The 18,304-nt window shown below is 40.1% G+C and overlaps 1 protein-coding gene across 2 annotated transcripts in view; it reads right to left on the reverse strand.

Moving 5' to 3' along the window:
- Nucleotides 1–6,469: 6,469 nt before the first annotated feature.
- The window catches only part of rbpms (RNA binding protein, mRNA processing factor), a 15,405-nt gene continuing 3,570 nt past the window's right edge, over nucleotides 6,470–18,304 (reverse strand). Inside the window, exons 2-7 of one of the 2 annotated variants that reach the window (XR_001607422.1) lie at nucleotides 14,283–14,345; nucleotides 12,899–13,049; nucleotides 9,828–9,946; nucleotides 8,426–8,497; nucleotides 8,015–8,134; nucleotides 6,470–6,516 (exon numbers count right to left, since the gene is read on the reverse strand). Coding sequence is in view for 1 of the 2 variants with exons in the window: in XM_016259299.1 (XP_016114785.1) it covers nucleotides 8,435–8,497; nucleotides 9,828–9,946; nucleotides 12,899–13,049; nucleotides 14,283–14,345 (396 nt within the window). In the remaining variant the exon portion in view is untranslated. Of the gene's footprint in view, nucleotides 6,517–7,915; nucleotides 8,135–8,425; nucleotides 8,498–9,827; nucleotides 9,947–12,898; nucleotides 13,050–14,282; nucleotides 14,346–18,304 lie in introns of those variants that run through there. The other variant, XM_016259299.1, reaches the window with a different exon arrangement.

Raw genomic sequence — 18,304 nt, forward strand, 5'->3', positions numbered from 1 at the left:
TCATCAAACATCGCTGAAGGCCGTCTCAATCGGAAGGGCCCTTGGAAGGCAGCTTTCATTTCACGTCCTTCATTCAGCTGAATTTGAAGAATGTATGGGATGTATCCTTCCCGACCGTCGATCACCCACAATTCTTTGTACCCATTCCATTTCATGAAATTAAACTGACGAAAAACGATTGGCCGTCGTGATCAAATTTCATAAACTCCAGTCAGAATTCGTATATGTTGCCTTTGCTCTGACAAACAGTGCTGTTTACACTAGTCTTCTTAAATAAGCCGCTATTGCCGCCATTCACATACTTTTAATGATAGCCAACATCTCAGCCCTGCGTGCAATGCAGCTCACAGTCACTGAACGTGTGTGGGTTGATGATAAACTCCGGACAAGTTTTCTTGTATGCAGCCGTTTTTAAGGCGTCTTGAGTGTCGTACAGTCTGACATTAATGACAACTGAGATCCCACAGTGTCACATGATCATCATGTTCGTATAGTCTGACCAGCAATAATCGTAAAGGACTATTAAAATTGCACAGTGTGCACCCAGCTTTACACTTTGTCAGTTGTTGTCTTTGCTAAGTGGTCGAGTGTTTTCTTTTGCCCTGTTCCTCCTGTTTTCTCGTTTCCCCGCTCATGTCTTGGTTTATCTCATTTTATTAAATCTAACACTGCTTGTGTTTGGAACCTGCCTCTCCTCTTCTGTGCCTCAGCTAATTGTTACAGACGGGCAGATTGTTTTTTAAGGCTGAAAGTGGAAAACCATGTAACCACAACATTTGTCAGAACTCAAGTATATATCCAGCAGCATGTGCTCCGGCCTGCAGAAACTCTGCTTCAGAAACACTTTTTGATGGTCAAATATAAAACCTTTCTATTATTAGTACATCTGAGTGGGACAACGTTTCTCTAACTATATTTAAACATTAAACGAGTCTCTCAGTCTGATTTCAAACACTTCTCACAAAGTGTTTTTAATGATTTAAGCAGGCTTAAGAAAGCTCAATAAAACATTCATAGCCATTAAAAACATCATTGTACATATAAGAAACAACATATAGAAATTGCGGTTGCACGTTATTTTACAGAATGGGTACCTACAGTGTACCTACCTAAGAAAGTTCTGGAAATATAAGGTAACTACATGGGGTAGAGTTCGGTTAAGTGGTAGGTTCAGGCAGGGCCGTCCTTAGGGGGTGCAATTGGTGCAGTCGCACCCTGCACTTGAGGGGGCCCCGCGGAGGACGGACCGAGGGGGGCCCTGCTCCCTACCTCGCACCGGGCCCTTTATCAGCTAAGGACGGCCCTGGGTTCAGGGTTAGTATCTAGTTATTACCTAGTTATTGTAATTACTATAAGCACATAGTATGTACATGAGGAACAGGACTGTAAAATAAAACAAATAAAATAAAAATAAAACAAAATTATTTCGTGTAATTTTGCTACCGAAATTACACGAAAATGGAACTGAAAACGTTTAATTTCATTCATTATAAAAATACTTATTTTGCTCCTTAAGAATAATAATAATAATGATTAAAAAAAGAGAATATGCAATATGATATCTAAAAATGTGTAAATATTGAAATCGTTTTGGCAAGGCATCATGCATCAACCCCATCAAAACTTACAGTAATTAATGATTGAACCAATAAGAATATCATCATAAATAATTATAATTCACACATAATATATCAACTACAATAAACTTCACAAAGTAAGAAGAGAAGAGAAAAGACGAGACAAAAAGAGAAGAGAAGAGATGAGAAGAGAAGAGAAGAAATGAGAAGAAATGAGAAGAGAAGAAATGAGAAGAGAAGAAATGAGAAGAGAAGAGAAGAGAAGAGAAGAGAAGAGAAGAGAAGAGAAGAGAAGAGGACAAGGTCTGTTCTTGTGGAGGTTCTGATTGTCCTGTGGTTCACAGCAGCCTACGAGATCAAACAGAGTAAAGAAGAGTAAAAACGACAGTAACAGACTACAGGGCATCTGATCATGGACTGATCATGAATATCTTTAGCAACATTCTTGTCACAAGTAAATAAGAGTTTCATCAAATGTACACATTTAAAAGATTAAGTTACTTTTAGTCACGTTCTTTTCCAGCAGTGACGATCTGTCTGTATGAGCAGTTATCACGCGTCTCTGAGAGACTGGAATGTGACTCGTGTCCCTCTTAGGGTCTGTTTACACCCGGTCACCTCCAGAGCCGTTCAGAAACAGAGTTGCGACTCCCATAGGCTTCCATCGGAACTGAGGAATGCAGAAGTGCAGCGTGTCGTGCAGCAGCCAATAGTTCCAGCATTGAAGCCCATTCAATTCAGTGCTTCTCAAGCACACTCTCCAGAATGAAGAAAATACAGCATTTGTTGAAATTTTTTGGAAATCTGGCCAGTAGTGGTATTTTATGAAGCACATTATAGTTAATGTTTATTGTTAGATAATAGAAACTTATACTATAATTGCAGTTAGATTTCAGACCGATGAGCTTTGTAAAAGCGTTTCAGAAAGGCGGGGCATAGAGGAGAAACAATAATGTACAGTATGTGGAAAATAATGTGTTTTTTAACCTTTAACCGCATAAACACATTTCATTACACCAAATAGACAAAATAATGGTCTTTTTAGCAACGTCATATGACCCCTTTAATAATTACTAGAAATTGCTGTAAATATAGTGAAACTGCTGTTTATCCTACAGAAAAAGGGTTAGTTCACCCCTAAATGAAAATTCTGTCATTAATTACTCACCTTCATGTCGTTCCAAACCCGTAAGACCTTTGTTTATCTTCAGAACACAAATTAAGGTCTGGGCCGCATTCAGATGAAACTGGACAAGTGTAAATGCATCTGTTTGTTGAAACCACATGTGGAAATTTTACTCCTCCCCAAATGCTAAATAATAAACGTGAGAGAGCGTGTTATAGGCTATATATGTTATAGTCAGATGTGACAGTGCTAATGCAACACACATCGCCGCGGATGAGTATCTCTTCAGTAAGCAGACACACAAACTGACGCAAATTAAACTGAAAGAAAGTCACAGACACGCAACACACAATCTTATCTTTCCAGTGCTGATGCCGTTCTCTTATCGCGATCTTCTAGATTTTATAATTAGCTGATAATGAATAAAATGCAGCGCTCAACTGTTGCTTTCGTTGAGGTGAAATATTTTAAATTTGCATATGGGAATCGAAGATTGGATTTATATCCGTTTTGCAAAGACACGTTTATGTGGCCAAGTGTAAATTAAACCGTTTTGACAAATCAGATAGATATCCGATCAGAGAAAACACATGAAGTGACCAGGTGTAAACAGACCCTTATATTTATGACCCTAAACTGACTATTATTTCCTACATCGCTGTTCTCATTTCATGACCTCCCAGCTGATTGAATGTTATCACTTACATAACAGTCACTCACTTCTTGTTTCTGGTTTCACGTATCTGTATCTGGCAGAAGACAGATGGGAGAGTAATACAGATGAACGGAGAAAGACAGAAAAGATGAGGATGTCGTCTGTGTTGCTGCCGCACCTGCAGACTGAAAAACATGAAACTGTTTCCAAACTGCAGAAACACACAGAGCTCCTTACCAAGTTCTGTTTGGTTTCTTCTCACTGAGCGACAGAATTTCCTGATTTAAATGTCAAAACGACATCTCGGACAAAACAAGATTCAGTTACAGCCATGATCTTGAGTTACAGTATTTTCCACAGGCGTGTCATTTAGAAATCTTTTGTTCACTCTGTGTGTGTCTGTTTGTGGTTCATGAGGGTGTTACTACGTAAACATGGTTTATGAGGACACTTCTCAGTGTGTGTGTTATACTCACACACAGACGTCAACAGAACGGTCGGCTCTTCCAGCCCTGATTGGTTGCGTCTGTGGTCGGCAGCCAGCGAATCTGACACAAAACACTGGAGTCAGATCATCTGTATCACCATTTCTGTTCACAGGTTTGCAGCTCAACGGCTTTAGAAACAGAGGGTGAATAGTAATTTATAATCCTTTCCAATAGCGAGTACAACTGGTAAAGGACACACTTGTACTTTAGCAAACCAGGATGCCACTATTGGGCTATGACAGCATATCATTCACTGTAATTAGCATCTTTACTAATGTTCGACTGATATGTTTTTTAAAGGCTGATGCTGATATCTTGGAGAGCAGAGTGGATGATGGTTAATATAAAGCTGATATTTTTTTCCACAAATAAAGAAATTGTAGAAAAATGAAATAAAGTAAACTCATTAGCCTTTATATCAGACCATTCTTTAATGAACTTGGTACTTGACGGCCAAACAGAAAAACTTTCTGGTGAATCTGATCATTAAAAAATGCCTTTCAAACATTAATCTTTATAGTGCAGATGCATTTGTTCAAAGGGGGCATTGGATGCAAAATGTACTTTTACATGGTGTTTGCATATAAATGTGTGTTAGCAGTGTGTGGACACAACCACCCTACATTGATAAAAATCCAATTAACTCCTTTTGTAATCCCCCAAAAACCTAAGCACTTTCAATTATCAAGCCGTTTTGATTTTCAGACTGTCCCGTATTAGCATATCTCCGCCCTCAGCCAGTTGTACGCTGTCTGCGTTTTCCTCCGCGCTCGAGCAGCTGATAACAGTAGAGGTGTGGCACTGTGCAGTCCGATTAGTGTTTGGCATCAAAGTGAGAGTGATACAGAGCAGATGACTTCGAATCGCTCTTGCGGTACTTTAATGTCAAACACTGATCGGTCTGCGTAGTGCCTCTTCCAGTCGAACACACCTACTCTCTCGTAAGCAATGCAGGTGTTTGTAGTTAGACGTAAAAATGAACATAAGAGTCTTCATTTTGTCCCGACATGAGAGCCACTGAGGACGCAGTGGATTGTTTTGTTTTTGATGGTAACTCACCACCAAATACACAAAAAACAGAAGAGAGGGGTGGGGCGAGCAGCAGCTCATTAGCACTTAAAGGAACATGCACTGAAATGGCTTGCTGTGAACAGAGCTGTTTTTGACAAGGCAAAAAGGGTGTTGTTTTACATGACCATTGAGGAATTGTAACCAGAATGTTTTGTAGACATTTCCTGAAGACCCTAAAGAATCATTTGAATCAAATTGGGCATCCGATGTCCCCTTTAATAAATTAGCAGCATTCACGCCCCACAGATTTATGACCCTGCTGAGTGTGTACACTGCAGTGTGTTTGTGGGAAGCTGTGTAATGCAGGACGGTGTGTTACCTGAGCGTGAAGCGAGGAGCTGTAGGCATACGCCGGCGGAGGCAGCTCAGCGGGATACAGCGGGTATGAAGCCCACACCTCAGGACTGCTGGCGTACAGCGCAGGAACGCTCAACTCATCTGCACAAACAGCAGGAGACCATGAGTTTGCTGTGTGCTGCATTGTGCCTTAAACTTCCCATTCCATATAAATGAGTCTTAGCAGGACAGTCCCACCATTGTGTCCATGTGGACAACAGCGCAGGTGATTTGATCCTCAGAAACTAAAGGCCCGCTAGGTGGAGCACATGTGTCCACACTCACAGTCAATGGAGAATATCTGAGAAGCTCGCACGGTGCACACGACAGAGCGACACACTGACAATGAATACAGGCTTCAGGAGAGCTGAACTGATTTCCAAGGGAGCATTTTTCATTCATCTGAGGTGTCTGAGAGCCGTTCACACAAATTATTTTATATGTGTAGGTCCTAAACCAAAATCAAATAAAGAGTGATGACACTCATGTGTGGGATTATGGGTACAAAATCTGGTTGTAGCACATGAATATTAATTTGATCATGCTACCATTGCACGGTGAACTTTTCATCCTGACAGAGGAGTAAAATGTATTGGAAGTCAGCAGATAGATCTCAGGGCCTGTATTCACAAAACATCTTCAGGCTAAAAGTAGCTCATAACTCGCTGATTCAGGTGAAAATCTTAAAAATAATGTGCGTGTCAGTCCTAAATTTAGGACTCCTACATTTTTGTTCTAAGAGTATTTCAGTTTTAGCACTAAAACTAGCTCCTAAATCTGTGAAAGTTTAGGAGCAGTGAAGAGGACTCCTAAATCCCTAAGATCAAGCCACAAACTATCCTAAAACATCTGTTGCTGGCAATCTGCCTCTGAACGTAAACATTTTAGAAACATTTGATTATAATGAGTTTTTAAAAAGGTATATCGTCTTAATTGCGGGGGTATTAGGACTGTTGTAGAAATTATCGAGGACAATTTTTCTTTAATTATATCCTTGTTTTCATTAAGCAGCTGGGCAAGAAGAAACAGCTGTGCTTGTGTCCAGTTTGTTTTTTTTATATGTTTGTATGTCTTACTATCAGCCATGATTAGAAGAAATGAGAAGAGAAGAAATGAGAAGAGAAGAGAAGAGAAGAGAAGAGAAGAGAAGAGAAGAGAAGAGAAGAGAAGAGAAGAGAAGAGAAGAGAAGAGAAGAGAAGAGAAGAGAAGAGGACAAGGTCTGTTCTTGTGGAGGTTCTGATTGTCCTGTGGTTCACAGCAGCCTACGAGATCAAACAGAGTAAAGAAGAGTAAAAACGACAGTAACAGACTACAGGGCATCTGATCATGGACTGATCATGAATATCTTTAGCAACATTCTTGTCACAAGTAAATAAGAGTTTCATCAAATGTACACATTTAAAAGATTAAGTTACTTTTAGTCACGTTCTTTTCCAGCAGTGACGATCTGTCTGTATGAGCAGTTATCACGCGTCTCTGAGAGACTGGAATGTGACTCGTGTCCCTCTTAGGGTCTGTTTACACCCGGTCACCTCCAGAGCCGTTCAGAAACAGAGTTGCGACTCCCATAGGCTTCCATCGGAACTGAGGAATGCAGAAGTGCAGCGTGTCGTGCAGCAGCCAATAGTTCCAGCATTGAAGCCCATTCAATTCAGTGCTTCTCAAGCACACTCTCCAGAATGAAGAAAATACAGCATTTGTTGAAATTTTTTGGAAATCTGGCCAGTAGTGGTATTTTATGAAGCACATTATAGTTAATGTTTATTGTTAGATAATAGAAACTTATACTATAATTGCAGTTAGATTTCAGACCGATGAGCTTTGTAAAAGCGTTTCAGAAAGGCGGGGCATAGAGGAGAAACAATAATGTACAGTATGTGGAAAATAATGTGTTTTTTAACCTTTAACCGCATAAACACATTTCATTACACCAAATAGACAAAATAATGGTCTTTTTAGCAACGTCATATGACCCCTTTAATAATTACTAGAAATTGCTGTAAATATAGTGAAACTGCTGTTTATCCTACAGAAAAAGGGTTAGTTCACCCCTAAATGAAAATTCTGTCATTAATTACTCACCTTCATGTCGTTCCAAACCCGTAAGACCTTTGTTTATCTTCAGAACACAAATTAAGGTCTGGGCCGCATTCAGATGAAACTGGACAAGTGTAAATGCATCTGTTTGTTGAAACCACATGTGGAAATTTTACTCCTCCCCAAATGCTAAATAATAAACGTGAGAGAGCGTGTTATAGGCTATATATGTTATAGTCAGATGTGACAGTGCTAATGCAACACACATCGCCGCGGATGAGTATCTCTTCAGTAAGCAGACACACAAACTGACGCAAATTAAACTGAAAGAAAGTCACAGACACGCAACACACAATCTTATCTTTCCAGTGCTGATGCCGTTCTCTTATCGCGATCTTCTAGATTTTATAATTAGCTGATAATGAATAAAATGCAGCGCTCAACTGTTGCTTTCGTTGAGGTGAAATATTTTAAATTTGCATATGGGAATCGAAGATTGGATTTATATCCGTTTTGCAAAGACACGTTTATGTGGCCAAGTGTAAATTAAACCGTTTTGACAAATCAGATAGATATCCGATCAGAGAAAACACATGAAGTGACCAGGTGTAAACAGACCCTTATATTTATGACCCTAAACTGACTATTATTTCCTACATCGCTGTTCTCATTTCATGACCTCCCAGCTGATTGAATGTTATCACTTACATAACAGTCACTCACTTCTTGTTTCTGGTTTCACGTATCTGTATCTGGCAGAAGACAGATGGGAGAGTAATACAGATGAACGGAGAAAGACAGAAAAGATGAGGATGTCGTCTGTGTTGCTGCCGCACCTGCAGACTGAAAAACATGAAACTGTTTCCAAACTGCAGAAACACACAGAGCTCCTTACCAAGTTCTGTTTGGTTTCTTCTCACTGAGCGACAGAATTTCCTGATTTAAATGTCAAAACGACATCTCGGACAAAACAAGATTCAGTTACAGCCATGATCTTGAGTTACAGTATTTTCCACAGGCGTGTCATTTAGAAATCTTTTGTTCACTCTGTGTGTGTCTGTTTGTGGTTCATGAGGGTGTTACTACGTAAACATGGTTTATGAGGACACTTCTCAGTGTGTGTGTTATACTCACACACAGACGTCAACAGAACGGTCGGCTCTTCCAGCCCTGATTGGTTGCGTCTGTGGTCGGCAGCCAGCGAATCTGACACAAAACACTGGAGTCAGATCATCTGTATCACCATTTCTGTTCACAGGTTTGCAGCTCAACGGCTTTAGAAACAGAGGGTGAATAGTAATTTATAATCCTTTCCAATAGCGAGTACAACTGGTAAAGGACACACTTGTACTTTAGCAAACCAGGATGCCACTATTGGGCTATGACAGCATATCATTCACTGTAATTAGCATCTTTACTAATGTTCGACTGATATGTTTTTTAAAGGCTGATGCTGATATCTTGGAGAGCAGAGTGGATGATGGTTAATATAAAGCTGATATTTTTTTCCACAAATAAAGAAATTGTAGAAAAATGAAATAAAGTAAACTCATTAGCCTTTATATCAGACCATTCTTTAATGAACTTGGTACTTGACGGCCAAACAGAAAAACTTTCTGGTGAATCTGATCATTAAAAAATGCCTTTCAAACATTAATCTTTATAGTGCAGATGCATTTGTTCAAAGGGGGCATTGGATGCAAAATGTACTTTTACATGGTGTTTGCATATAAATGTGTGTTAGCAGTGTGTGGACACAACCACCCTACATTGATAAAAATCCAATTAACTCCTTTTGTAATCCCCCAAAAACCTAAGCACTTTCAATTATCAAGCCGTTTTGATTTTCAGACTGTCCCGTATTAGCATATCTCCGCCCTCAGCCAGTTGTACGCTGTCTGCGTTTTCCTCCGCGCTCGAGCAGCTGATAACAGTAGAGGTGTGGCACTGTGCAGTCCGATTAGTGTTTGGCATCAAAGTGAGAGTGATACAGAGCAGATGACTTCGAATCGCTCTTGCGGTACTTTAATGTCAAACACTGATCGGTCTGCGTAGTGCCTCTTCCAGTCGAACACACCTACTCTCTCGTAAGCAATGCAGGTGTTTGTAGTTAGACGTAAAAATGAACATAAGAGTCTTCATTTTGTCCCGACATGAGAGCCACTGAGGACGCAGTGGATTGTTTTGTTTTTGATGGTAACTCACCACCAAATACACAAAAAACAGAAGAGAGGGGTGGGGCGAGCAGCAGCTCATTAGCACTTAAAGGAACATGCACTGAAATGGCTTGCTGTGAACAGAGCTGTTTTTGACAAGGCAAAAAGGGTGTTGTTTTACATGACCATTGAGGAATTGTAACCAGAATGTTTTGTAGACATTTCCTGAAGACCCTAAAGAATCATTTGAATCAAATTGGGCATCCGATGTCCCCTTTAATAAATTAGCAGCATTCACGCCCCACAGATTTATGACCCTGCTGAGTGTGTACACTGCAGTGTGTTTGTGGGAAGCTGTGTAATGCAGGACGGTGTGTTACCTGAGCGTGAAGCGAGGAGCTGTAGGCATACGCCGGCGGAGGCAGCTCAGCGGGATACAGCGGGTATGAAGCCCACACCTCAGGACTGCTGGCGTACAGCGCAGGAACGCTCAACTCATCTGCACAAACAGCAGGAGACCATGAGTTTGCTGTGTGCTGCATTGTGCCTTAAACTTCCCATTCCATATAAATGAGTCTTAGCAGGACAGTCCCACCATTGTGTCCATGTGGACAACAGCGCAGGTGATTTGATCCTCAGAAACTAAAGGCCCGCTAGGTGGAGCACATGTGTCCACACTCACAGTCAATGGAGAATATCTGAGAAGCTCGCACGGTGCACACGACAGAGCGACACACTGACAATGAATACAGGCTTCAGGAGAGCTGAACTGATTTCCAAGGGAGCATTTTTCATTCATCTGAGGTGTCTGAGAGCCGTTCACACAAATTATTTTATATGTGTAGGTCCTAAACCAAAATCAAATAAAGAGTGATGACACTCATGTGTGGGATTATGGGTACAAAATCTGGTTGTAGCACATGAATATTAATTTGATCATGCTACCATTGCACGGTGAACTTTTCATCCTGACAGAGGAGTAAAATGTATTGGAAGTCAGCAGATAGATCTCAGGGCCTGTATTCACAAAACATCTTCAGGCTAAAAGTAGCTCATAACTCGCTGATTCAGGTGAAAATCTTAAAAATAATGTGCGTGTCAGTCCTAAATTTAGGACTCCTACATTTTTGTTCTAAGAGTATTTCAGTTTTAGCGCTAAAACTGAAATACTCTTAGAACAAAAATGTAGGAGTCCTAAATTTAGGACTCCTACATTTTTGTTCTAAGAGTATTTCAGTTTTAGCGCTAAAACTGAAATACTCTTAGAACAAAAATGTAGGAGTCCTAAATTTAGGACTCCTACATTTTTGTTCTAAGAGTATTTCAGTTTTAGCGCTAAAACTGAAATACTCTTAGAACAAAAATGTAGGAGTCCTAAATTTAGGACTCCTACATTTTTGTTCTAAGAGTATTTCAGTTTTAGCACTAAAACTAGCTCCTAAATCTGTGAAAGTTTAGGAGCAGTGAAGAGGACTCCTAAATCCCTAAGATCAAGCCACAAACTATCCTAAAACATCTGTTGCTGGCAATCTGCCTCTGAACGTAAACATTTTAGAAACATTTGATTATAATGAGTTTTTAAAAAGGTATATCGTCTTAATTGCGGGGGTATTAGGACTGTTGTAGAAATTATCGAGGACAATTTTTCTTTAATTATATCCTTGTTTTCATTAAGCAGCTGGGCAAGAAGAAACAGCTGTGCTTGTGTCCAGTTTGTTTTTTTTATATGTTTGCATGTCTTACTATCAGCCATGATTATTCTACTCTGTTAATTAAAAGGCTGTTTATATGCATATTCACTAATTGTTTATGAGAAGCACACATGTAAGTGGCAATTAGCTGAATATATACTTGTTTAATTAGTGACTCTTAGCCTGCGTTTTAAAATTTTTATTTGAATGTGGCTATTAACATTTTTATTTTTAAAGCTTTATTTGAATATGGCAACATAATATCACGCTCTACAATATTTCTATGAATAAATCTCTACACAGAGACTATCAGCCAATCATAGTTAGTAACTATACTGACATCATCCACAGCAACGAGCTCAGCCCAGTTGGCTTACTCAGCTTACTCTTAAGGCTTGTTCACACCGGGACGAGTATCGCGCGCGATTATCGCCGACGTTTAACGCCTCGTGACTAAACAAAGGGCGCCAATGTGAGTGTGTACACCGACACGCAAAACGCGAGGCATAAAAGCGGCATTTTTTAAAAACCGCCTCGGGCTCGTTTTTTTGGTTTGACGCGGCGTGTTAAAAACTGGCCGACTAATGAGATTGGCGCTTTTGTTCATGTGCCTGGAGCTGCTGAAGTTACAGTAAAACACGACTTGGTGGCACTCAAGCACAAAACGGTCTTGCCGAGCACACATTGATACCTAACGCCGAAGAGGAAGTAAGTAGACCAAGAAGATGCATCGAGGCAAGATGAATGTAGAGCTGCTGGTCTCATTGGTGTCTGAACACAAAGGGCTTTATGACAAACGCGACAGCGACTACAAAAATCTCGATAGGAGGGAGTTGTTATGGATAGGAATTGCAGATCAAATAGGATTCGATGTGTACCGGGGTTTTTCTGTTTTTCATTAAGTGCCATCTAATATCAGGGAGTGAATTTGCACGTTCACTCGGCTCATCGCCAGCGAAAATCGCTTGGGTATGAACACAAAAGACGCGTCGAAAAACGTCGGCGATAAGTGCTCGATAATCGTCCCGGTGTGTACGAGGCTTAACGCTGCGTGTTTCTAAGCATTTCAGGGGACCTTTAAGTGGTTAAGTAAGCCTGGTTTACATAATTAATAATAGTTTTGCATTCAAATACATCGCAAATATGGACACATTTAGTTGGATTAAGGCCGAATGAGAGAGGTAGGCTGCGCGAGAACGCCATTTACTTTCAGTTTCGCATTAAATTAGCCAGCCTAATTCATTTTGGCTTGTTTTCTTCTGAAACCGTTCAAAATAGCCTATAGGCTAAGTATTGTGTTTATTGTTTGTATAGTATAACATATCGCTTTATTTACCGGTGTTATTCATGAATGTAATAATGCGGTTTGTGCTTATCTGTGTTTAACCTAAACTAGGCTACAACGTAACATTAATGTAGACCTATACCTGTATAATCACTTGGGTATGAACACAAAAGACGCGTCGAAAAACGTCGGCGATAAGTGCTCGATAATCGTCCCGGTGTGTACGAGGCTTTAGTTTAAGACTTCAATCTATTCCTTAGTAAAAGTTTGTCTCAGCAGCTTTGTGAATTGATTCTAAGAGAAAACTCTTAGATAAAAACTTTTACTGCTATTTAGGAGAACTCTTAGTGGTAAGATCAAATGTTTTCTGCAGGATGTTTTGTGGTTCCAGGCTCTCTGGGAGTTTCATACTATCTATGATAAAGAGATCAAGTCTAGATATAGTTAGACAAATGCTTGTGTGTGTTTTGCTCACAGGGCTCTCGACTGACACAGAGAGGTGCAGGACTCTGTCTGGATGCCGAAGGGTTTGGAATTCCTACTAGTTTGTTCTTGGCCATCTTGGTGTTGGCTTTGGCAAACTCCAGCCGTAAAGTCTGGGGAATATCCGGGTCAAAGCGAACGCCCTGACAAAGAGGAACAAACATCATTATAGCAAACGTGCTGGATCCATCTCATCCTCACATCACACTCTTATGATATGAGCTTGACATGATGTGTGCTTTTTCATCTCAGGTCTGTTCTGATGGGTCACAGGTATTAGGGGAAACAATGCTATAAGAAATGCTGAAGAACGTCATTCCAGACACCACAGATCCACTGCAGTGTGTCTACGGCCACAATAGATGCAGTATCACACATGCTTCACACCGCTCCGACCCACCTGGACAATAAAAACTGCTTTGTGGGGCTACCATATGTGGATTTAATACTGTCATAGCTGATCTACGAGCTGCTAGATCTGGGCCCTGGATGTCCTCGCCAGCAGACAGTGGTTTGGATTGGCAGTGAAACCTCTGGCCCTCAACACTGGCATTAATGGAGTTTGCTGACAGTCTGATCAGTGATGATGAGATGGGCTTCTAATGCAGCCGGTGATCACGCACACATTCATATCAAAGAGGACAACGGCTTCAGATGTTCAGGGAGGATGAGATGAATTGAATAATGCTGAAAATCAAGTATACTGCATTTTCAAATGGCAAAGAAAGTCTGCTTGTGGAGATTTGTGTTTGTGGGGTTAAACTCGGACGACTGAAGGCAGAGACAATCAGCTGTTCTTGCACATTAAACACTTCTGCAGTTGATTTTTCACCAGTTGGACAGAACTATATCAGGACAACCTCTAATGTAATTTTACATCAGAAACAATGAGATGAACTATATTAAAAATACTTTTCAATACGTTTTCAATCCAGCTATCTGTGTGACGTAAGAAATAGTTAATCTATGAGTCAAAATTGACGTCAAGTTTAGATGATATTCACATATCAACGCCTGCAATCAAAAACTAACCAGTTTTGAACAGTTCACTTCAAGACAGTAACCTATACAAAGACATGGGAAACAAAGCCATTTTAATTAATACTGTCTTTCATTATGTGTGCATCTAATTTTAAGATTTATTAACTGCAGAGCTCAAATCCTCTCAAGGTCAGTCTCTCCTGTTCACACTGAGATTAAACCAAATCCTGGATCAATGAAAACCAGAGAGGAAGATGAAGCTCTTTAATCTATGGATTGTCTCGTTTTCAGGGAAGAAGAAAAATGTGTAAAAGTGTCTTCTGTCAGAATCACCACACGAGGAGCCTTTGGTCTTTTTTTAGCAGAGTTATGTTGAGATGAAGCGTTAAACTTACGTTCAGGGCGTTCTTAGCAGTCTCCGCTTCTGAGCGACTGTCAAAACTCACAAACCCCACCGGCTGCAGAAACACAGAAATCAAGGTAAGAAGAAGAAGCAGCTCTTCAAACTGCACATAACAGCAGTCTGAGACAGAGTCATGACTATACTGAGACAGAGACGACTGAGGGAAAGTCAGGATGAAATGACATTCAAAGCACATTTTACTTGCTTTTATTGTTTGACTAGCATTGACTGCTGTCACTGATAACACTTTATTTGACTTTATTAGTGAAGATACTGCATAGACATTTTCTATCAGCTAACCCAACACCTACCCCCTAAACTCACCCATCACACAAACATGTGCACAACACTAGATTCACAACAACAACATCTGCTGGCTGATTTATACACACACACTCTCTCTCTCTCTCTCACTACACACACACACACACACACACACACACACTCTCTCTCTCTCTCTCTCTCACTACACACACACACACACTCTCTCTCACTGCACACACACACACACACACACACACACTCTCTCTCTCTCTCTCTCTCACTACACACACACACACACTCTCTCTCACTGCACACACACACACACACACACACACACTCTCTCTCTCTCTCTCTCACAACACACACACACACTCTCTCTCTCACTACATGCACACACACTCTCTCTCTCTCTCACTACACACACACACACACTCTCTCTCACTGCACACACACACACACACACACACACACACATACTCTCACTCTCAAACACACACACACACACATACTCTCACTCTCAAACACACACACACACACATACTCTCACTCTCAAACACACACACACACACATACTCTCACTCTCTCAAACACACACACCACACACACACACACACACTCTCTCTCTCTGCACACACACACACACACACACACACACACATACTCTCTCTCTCAAACACACACACACACACATACTCTCACTCTCTCAAACACACACACACTCTCTCTCTCTCTCACTACACGCACACACATTCTCTCTCTCACTACACACACACATACACGCTCTCTCTCACTGCACACACACACACACACACACATACTCTCACTCTCACTCCCAAACACACACACACACACACACACACACACACACACATACTCTCACTCTCTCAAACACACACACTCACTCTCTCACTACACACACACACTCACACATCAGCAGTGTTGGGGAGTAGCTAGCTACAAGTAGCAACACTATTAATGTCATTAAATTTTTTTCAGTATCTTGACAGTAGCTCTGCTACTTTTAAAACAATGTACTACTTTTTCAGCAAATAGCGGCGTAGCGCGACAATAGCTTCATTCTATTTTGTGAACCTGCGATGGACTGAAGCAGCGCAGCATCTTTTACCAGACTGCATACTAAAATAGTGGATTACCACCATATATTGGAATATCACACATCTTACAGCTTCATGTTTATATATTCATATATTTATTTACTTAATTTGTTTAAATAACATTTTGCGAATAACAGCAGTTGAAATTCAATCCGTGTAGTATTCTAACAACTGGTAAGTAACAATAAGTAAGAACTTTTTTGGGCTCTTTTTAAGGAGAGAGTTATATGATTACCATAAATGATGTAATGATGTTCAGGAGTGGGTTAATATTTCAAATTCAACACACACTACTATCCATGATGGAAGAAAATCAAGAGATCGGAGGATGGAGATAATTACAAATAGCCTTGTTTGTCCAAATGTATGTCCCTCAAACAAATACATCAAGCACTAATTTAAAGATGCACATACAGGTGAGTCATTTTAAATGTGTTAATTGTCCTGCTTTTTTGCACTCTACATCAGATGTCTATCTCATTACTTGATTCTCATTCATCAGTCTGATCTGCCCCGCCTCAGTTTTGTAATTAACCTAAAAGACCAATAACATAGATACTGGTGGCTCCATTGCTTTGGCAAAGCATCTGTTGCTCAGAAAGGGAAATTGTGAAAAGCTTAAATGTTTAATAATTTCAAATAAAGAAATTAAAACATAATAATTACTGCAATTTTACTATTTTTGTGTAAAGTGAAAATGTGTATATTCTGAAACATGCTTTTATTTTGTAGTGCACTTGTGTATTACACTATCAGGCTAATATATTTCTGTCTTGCATAATAATAATAATTATTATTATTATAAATTTTTTTTAAAAATCATTAGTATTTTTTCCTTTGTAATGTTTGCTTTTTCCCCATTTATTCTATCCTCATTCAGAGATTGCTTCCATCTAAACTGAAAGAATGACAGAGAATGCAGCAACAATTCAGAAATAAGATGACAACACCCTGCATTCAAGAACAGACCTCAAGCTCGCCCAGTGCTGTATTTCATGAGTGTTCCGGGAAAACTTCAACAAACTGGTCCTGATTTTTGTTAGTCAGGGCATTCATCACCTCAGTATTTTTGAAAGGGAATAATTTAAAGAATTACTCAAACAGATGTCTAGATGATAGTGATGTCTAGAAAGACACTGGTCAAAATGTTGGATGAGAAATGCTTCCATGAAGGCAGATATATGTGAAGTTCTGTCTGAGCAGGAATAACAACCACAGACACATGGTCTGTTATTACCAAGAGCTATCTGGGAGTGACTGTCCACTGGACAGATTCAGAGACACTCACAACCTCTTCAGGGGCTTTAGTTTGCTGAGGACGAAGGGAAGACACAGAGACGCTGGAAAGTGTTCACATGGAGCTCAGCATTCAAAGCTAAGCAGTGTTAACCACTGCAGACAAAGGTTGGTGTTTGGTGTGTTTGAAGATGAAGAAGAGGTGACTGAAGATGATGAAGAAACTGATGCAGAGGCAGATCTTGAGTTTACTGATGTTGCAGCATTTCCAAATGAGTCAGAGAACGATGACTAGCACTTGCCCATCGACGCTGTGCCTCCATACACACACTCAACCAAAGATGCTGAGGCAGCAGTGGAAGACCCTTCATTTACAAAGGTTTCAAGGGCCACTTTTGCCAAATGTCAAAGCCTTTGGAATAAGCAGAATAGAAGCACACAAGCTTCTGACACCATTAAAGACAGACTTGGATGCAAGCTGGTTGTGCCAAATGTAACTCGATGGAATTCTGCACATAATGCAATGGATCGACCGAAACCTGTATTGAAGAGAAACCTCAAGAGCTCCGTGATGTTTGTGAGAAAATGGGCCTTCCACGGCTGAAGAGATGACATTCATCAAAGAATATCTAGAGGTGAAATTGAACTGAAAATAATGTATTGAATCAATCAATTCAATACATTTACTTGTGTAAATATTTTAGTGTTTCACAGAATCCCATATTTGTATTATAAAATAATACCATAATTATTTAAAATATATAAAGCCTATATAAGTAAAAAAAAAAAAAAAAATAAAGGGGTCATATGATGTTATTTTGTGTATTTGGTGTAATGAAATGTGTTTATGCGGTTTAAGGTTCAAAAAGCACATTATTGTTTCTCCTCTATGCCCCGCCTTTCTGAAACACATCGATTTGTACAAAGCTCATCGGTCTGAAAAGCGAGGTGTGCTCTGATTGGCTCACATTCATCTCAAATGTAAGTGTTAACTCTTAAGAATACAATAATCAACATGAATTATGCATCCTGTGATTTTCCTGGTGTATTGTTGTTACTCATATTGTCATGTTTTGTTCTGTGTTATTTCACAGCTCATGCACCAGTGTCCAAGGCCCTCGATGCTCTCCAGTCATCATACCTCGGAGACTTGGCCCTTGTTGAGAAGCTGCAGTCAATCCAGCAAGAAAACCTCCAATACTGCGGGCCATTAGTTGATGCTATCGTCATTGGAGTGAGCAGACCTTCAGTTATCTTTCCAGTAAACTGTATTTGATGCCAGCGGCTTACACACCGAACGAGCAAAGAGATAAAACAGCAGTTTTCATCACGCAGAGCCAGATGATTCTAGAGAGTCAGAAAATGAAGGAGATGACATCTCAGCTTATTCTCCAGGAAC

Source organism: Sinocyclocheilus grahami, unplaced genomic scaffold, assembly GCF_001515645.1.
Source record: "Sinocyclocheilus grahami isolate Dianchi unplaced genomic scaffold, SAMN03320097.WGS_v1.1 scaffold1826.1, whole genome shotgun sequence".
Taxonomy (NCBI): Eukaryota; Metazoa; Chordata; class Actinopteri; order Cypriniformes; family Cyprinidae; genus Sinocyclocheilus; species Sinocyclocheilus grahami.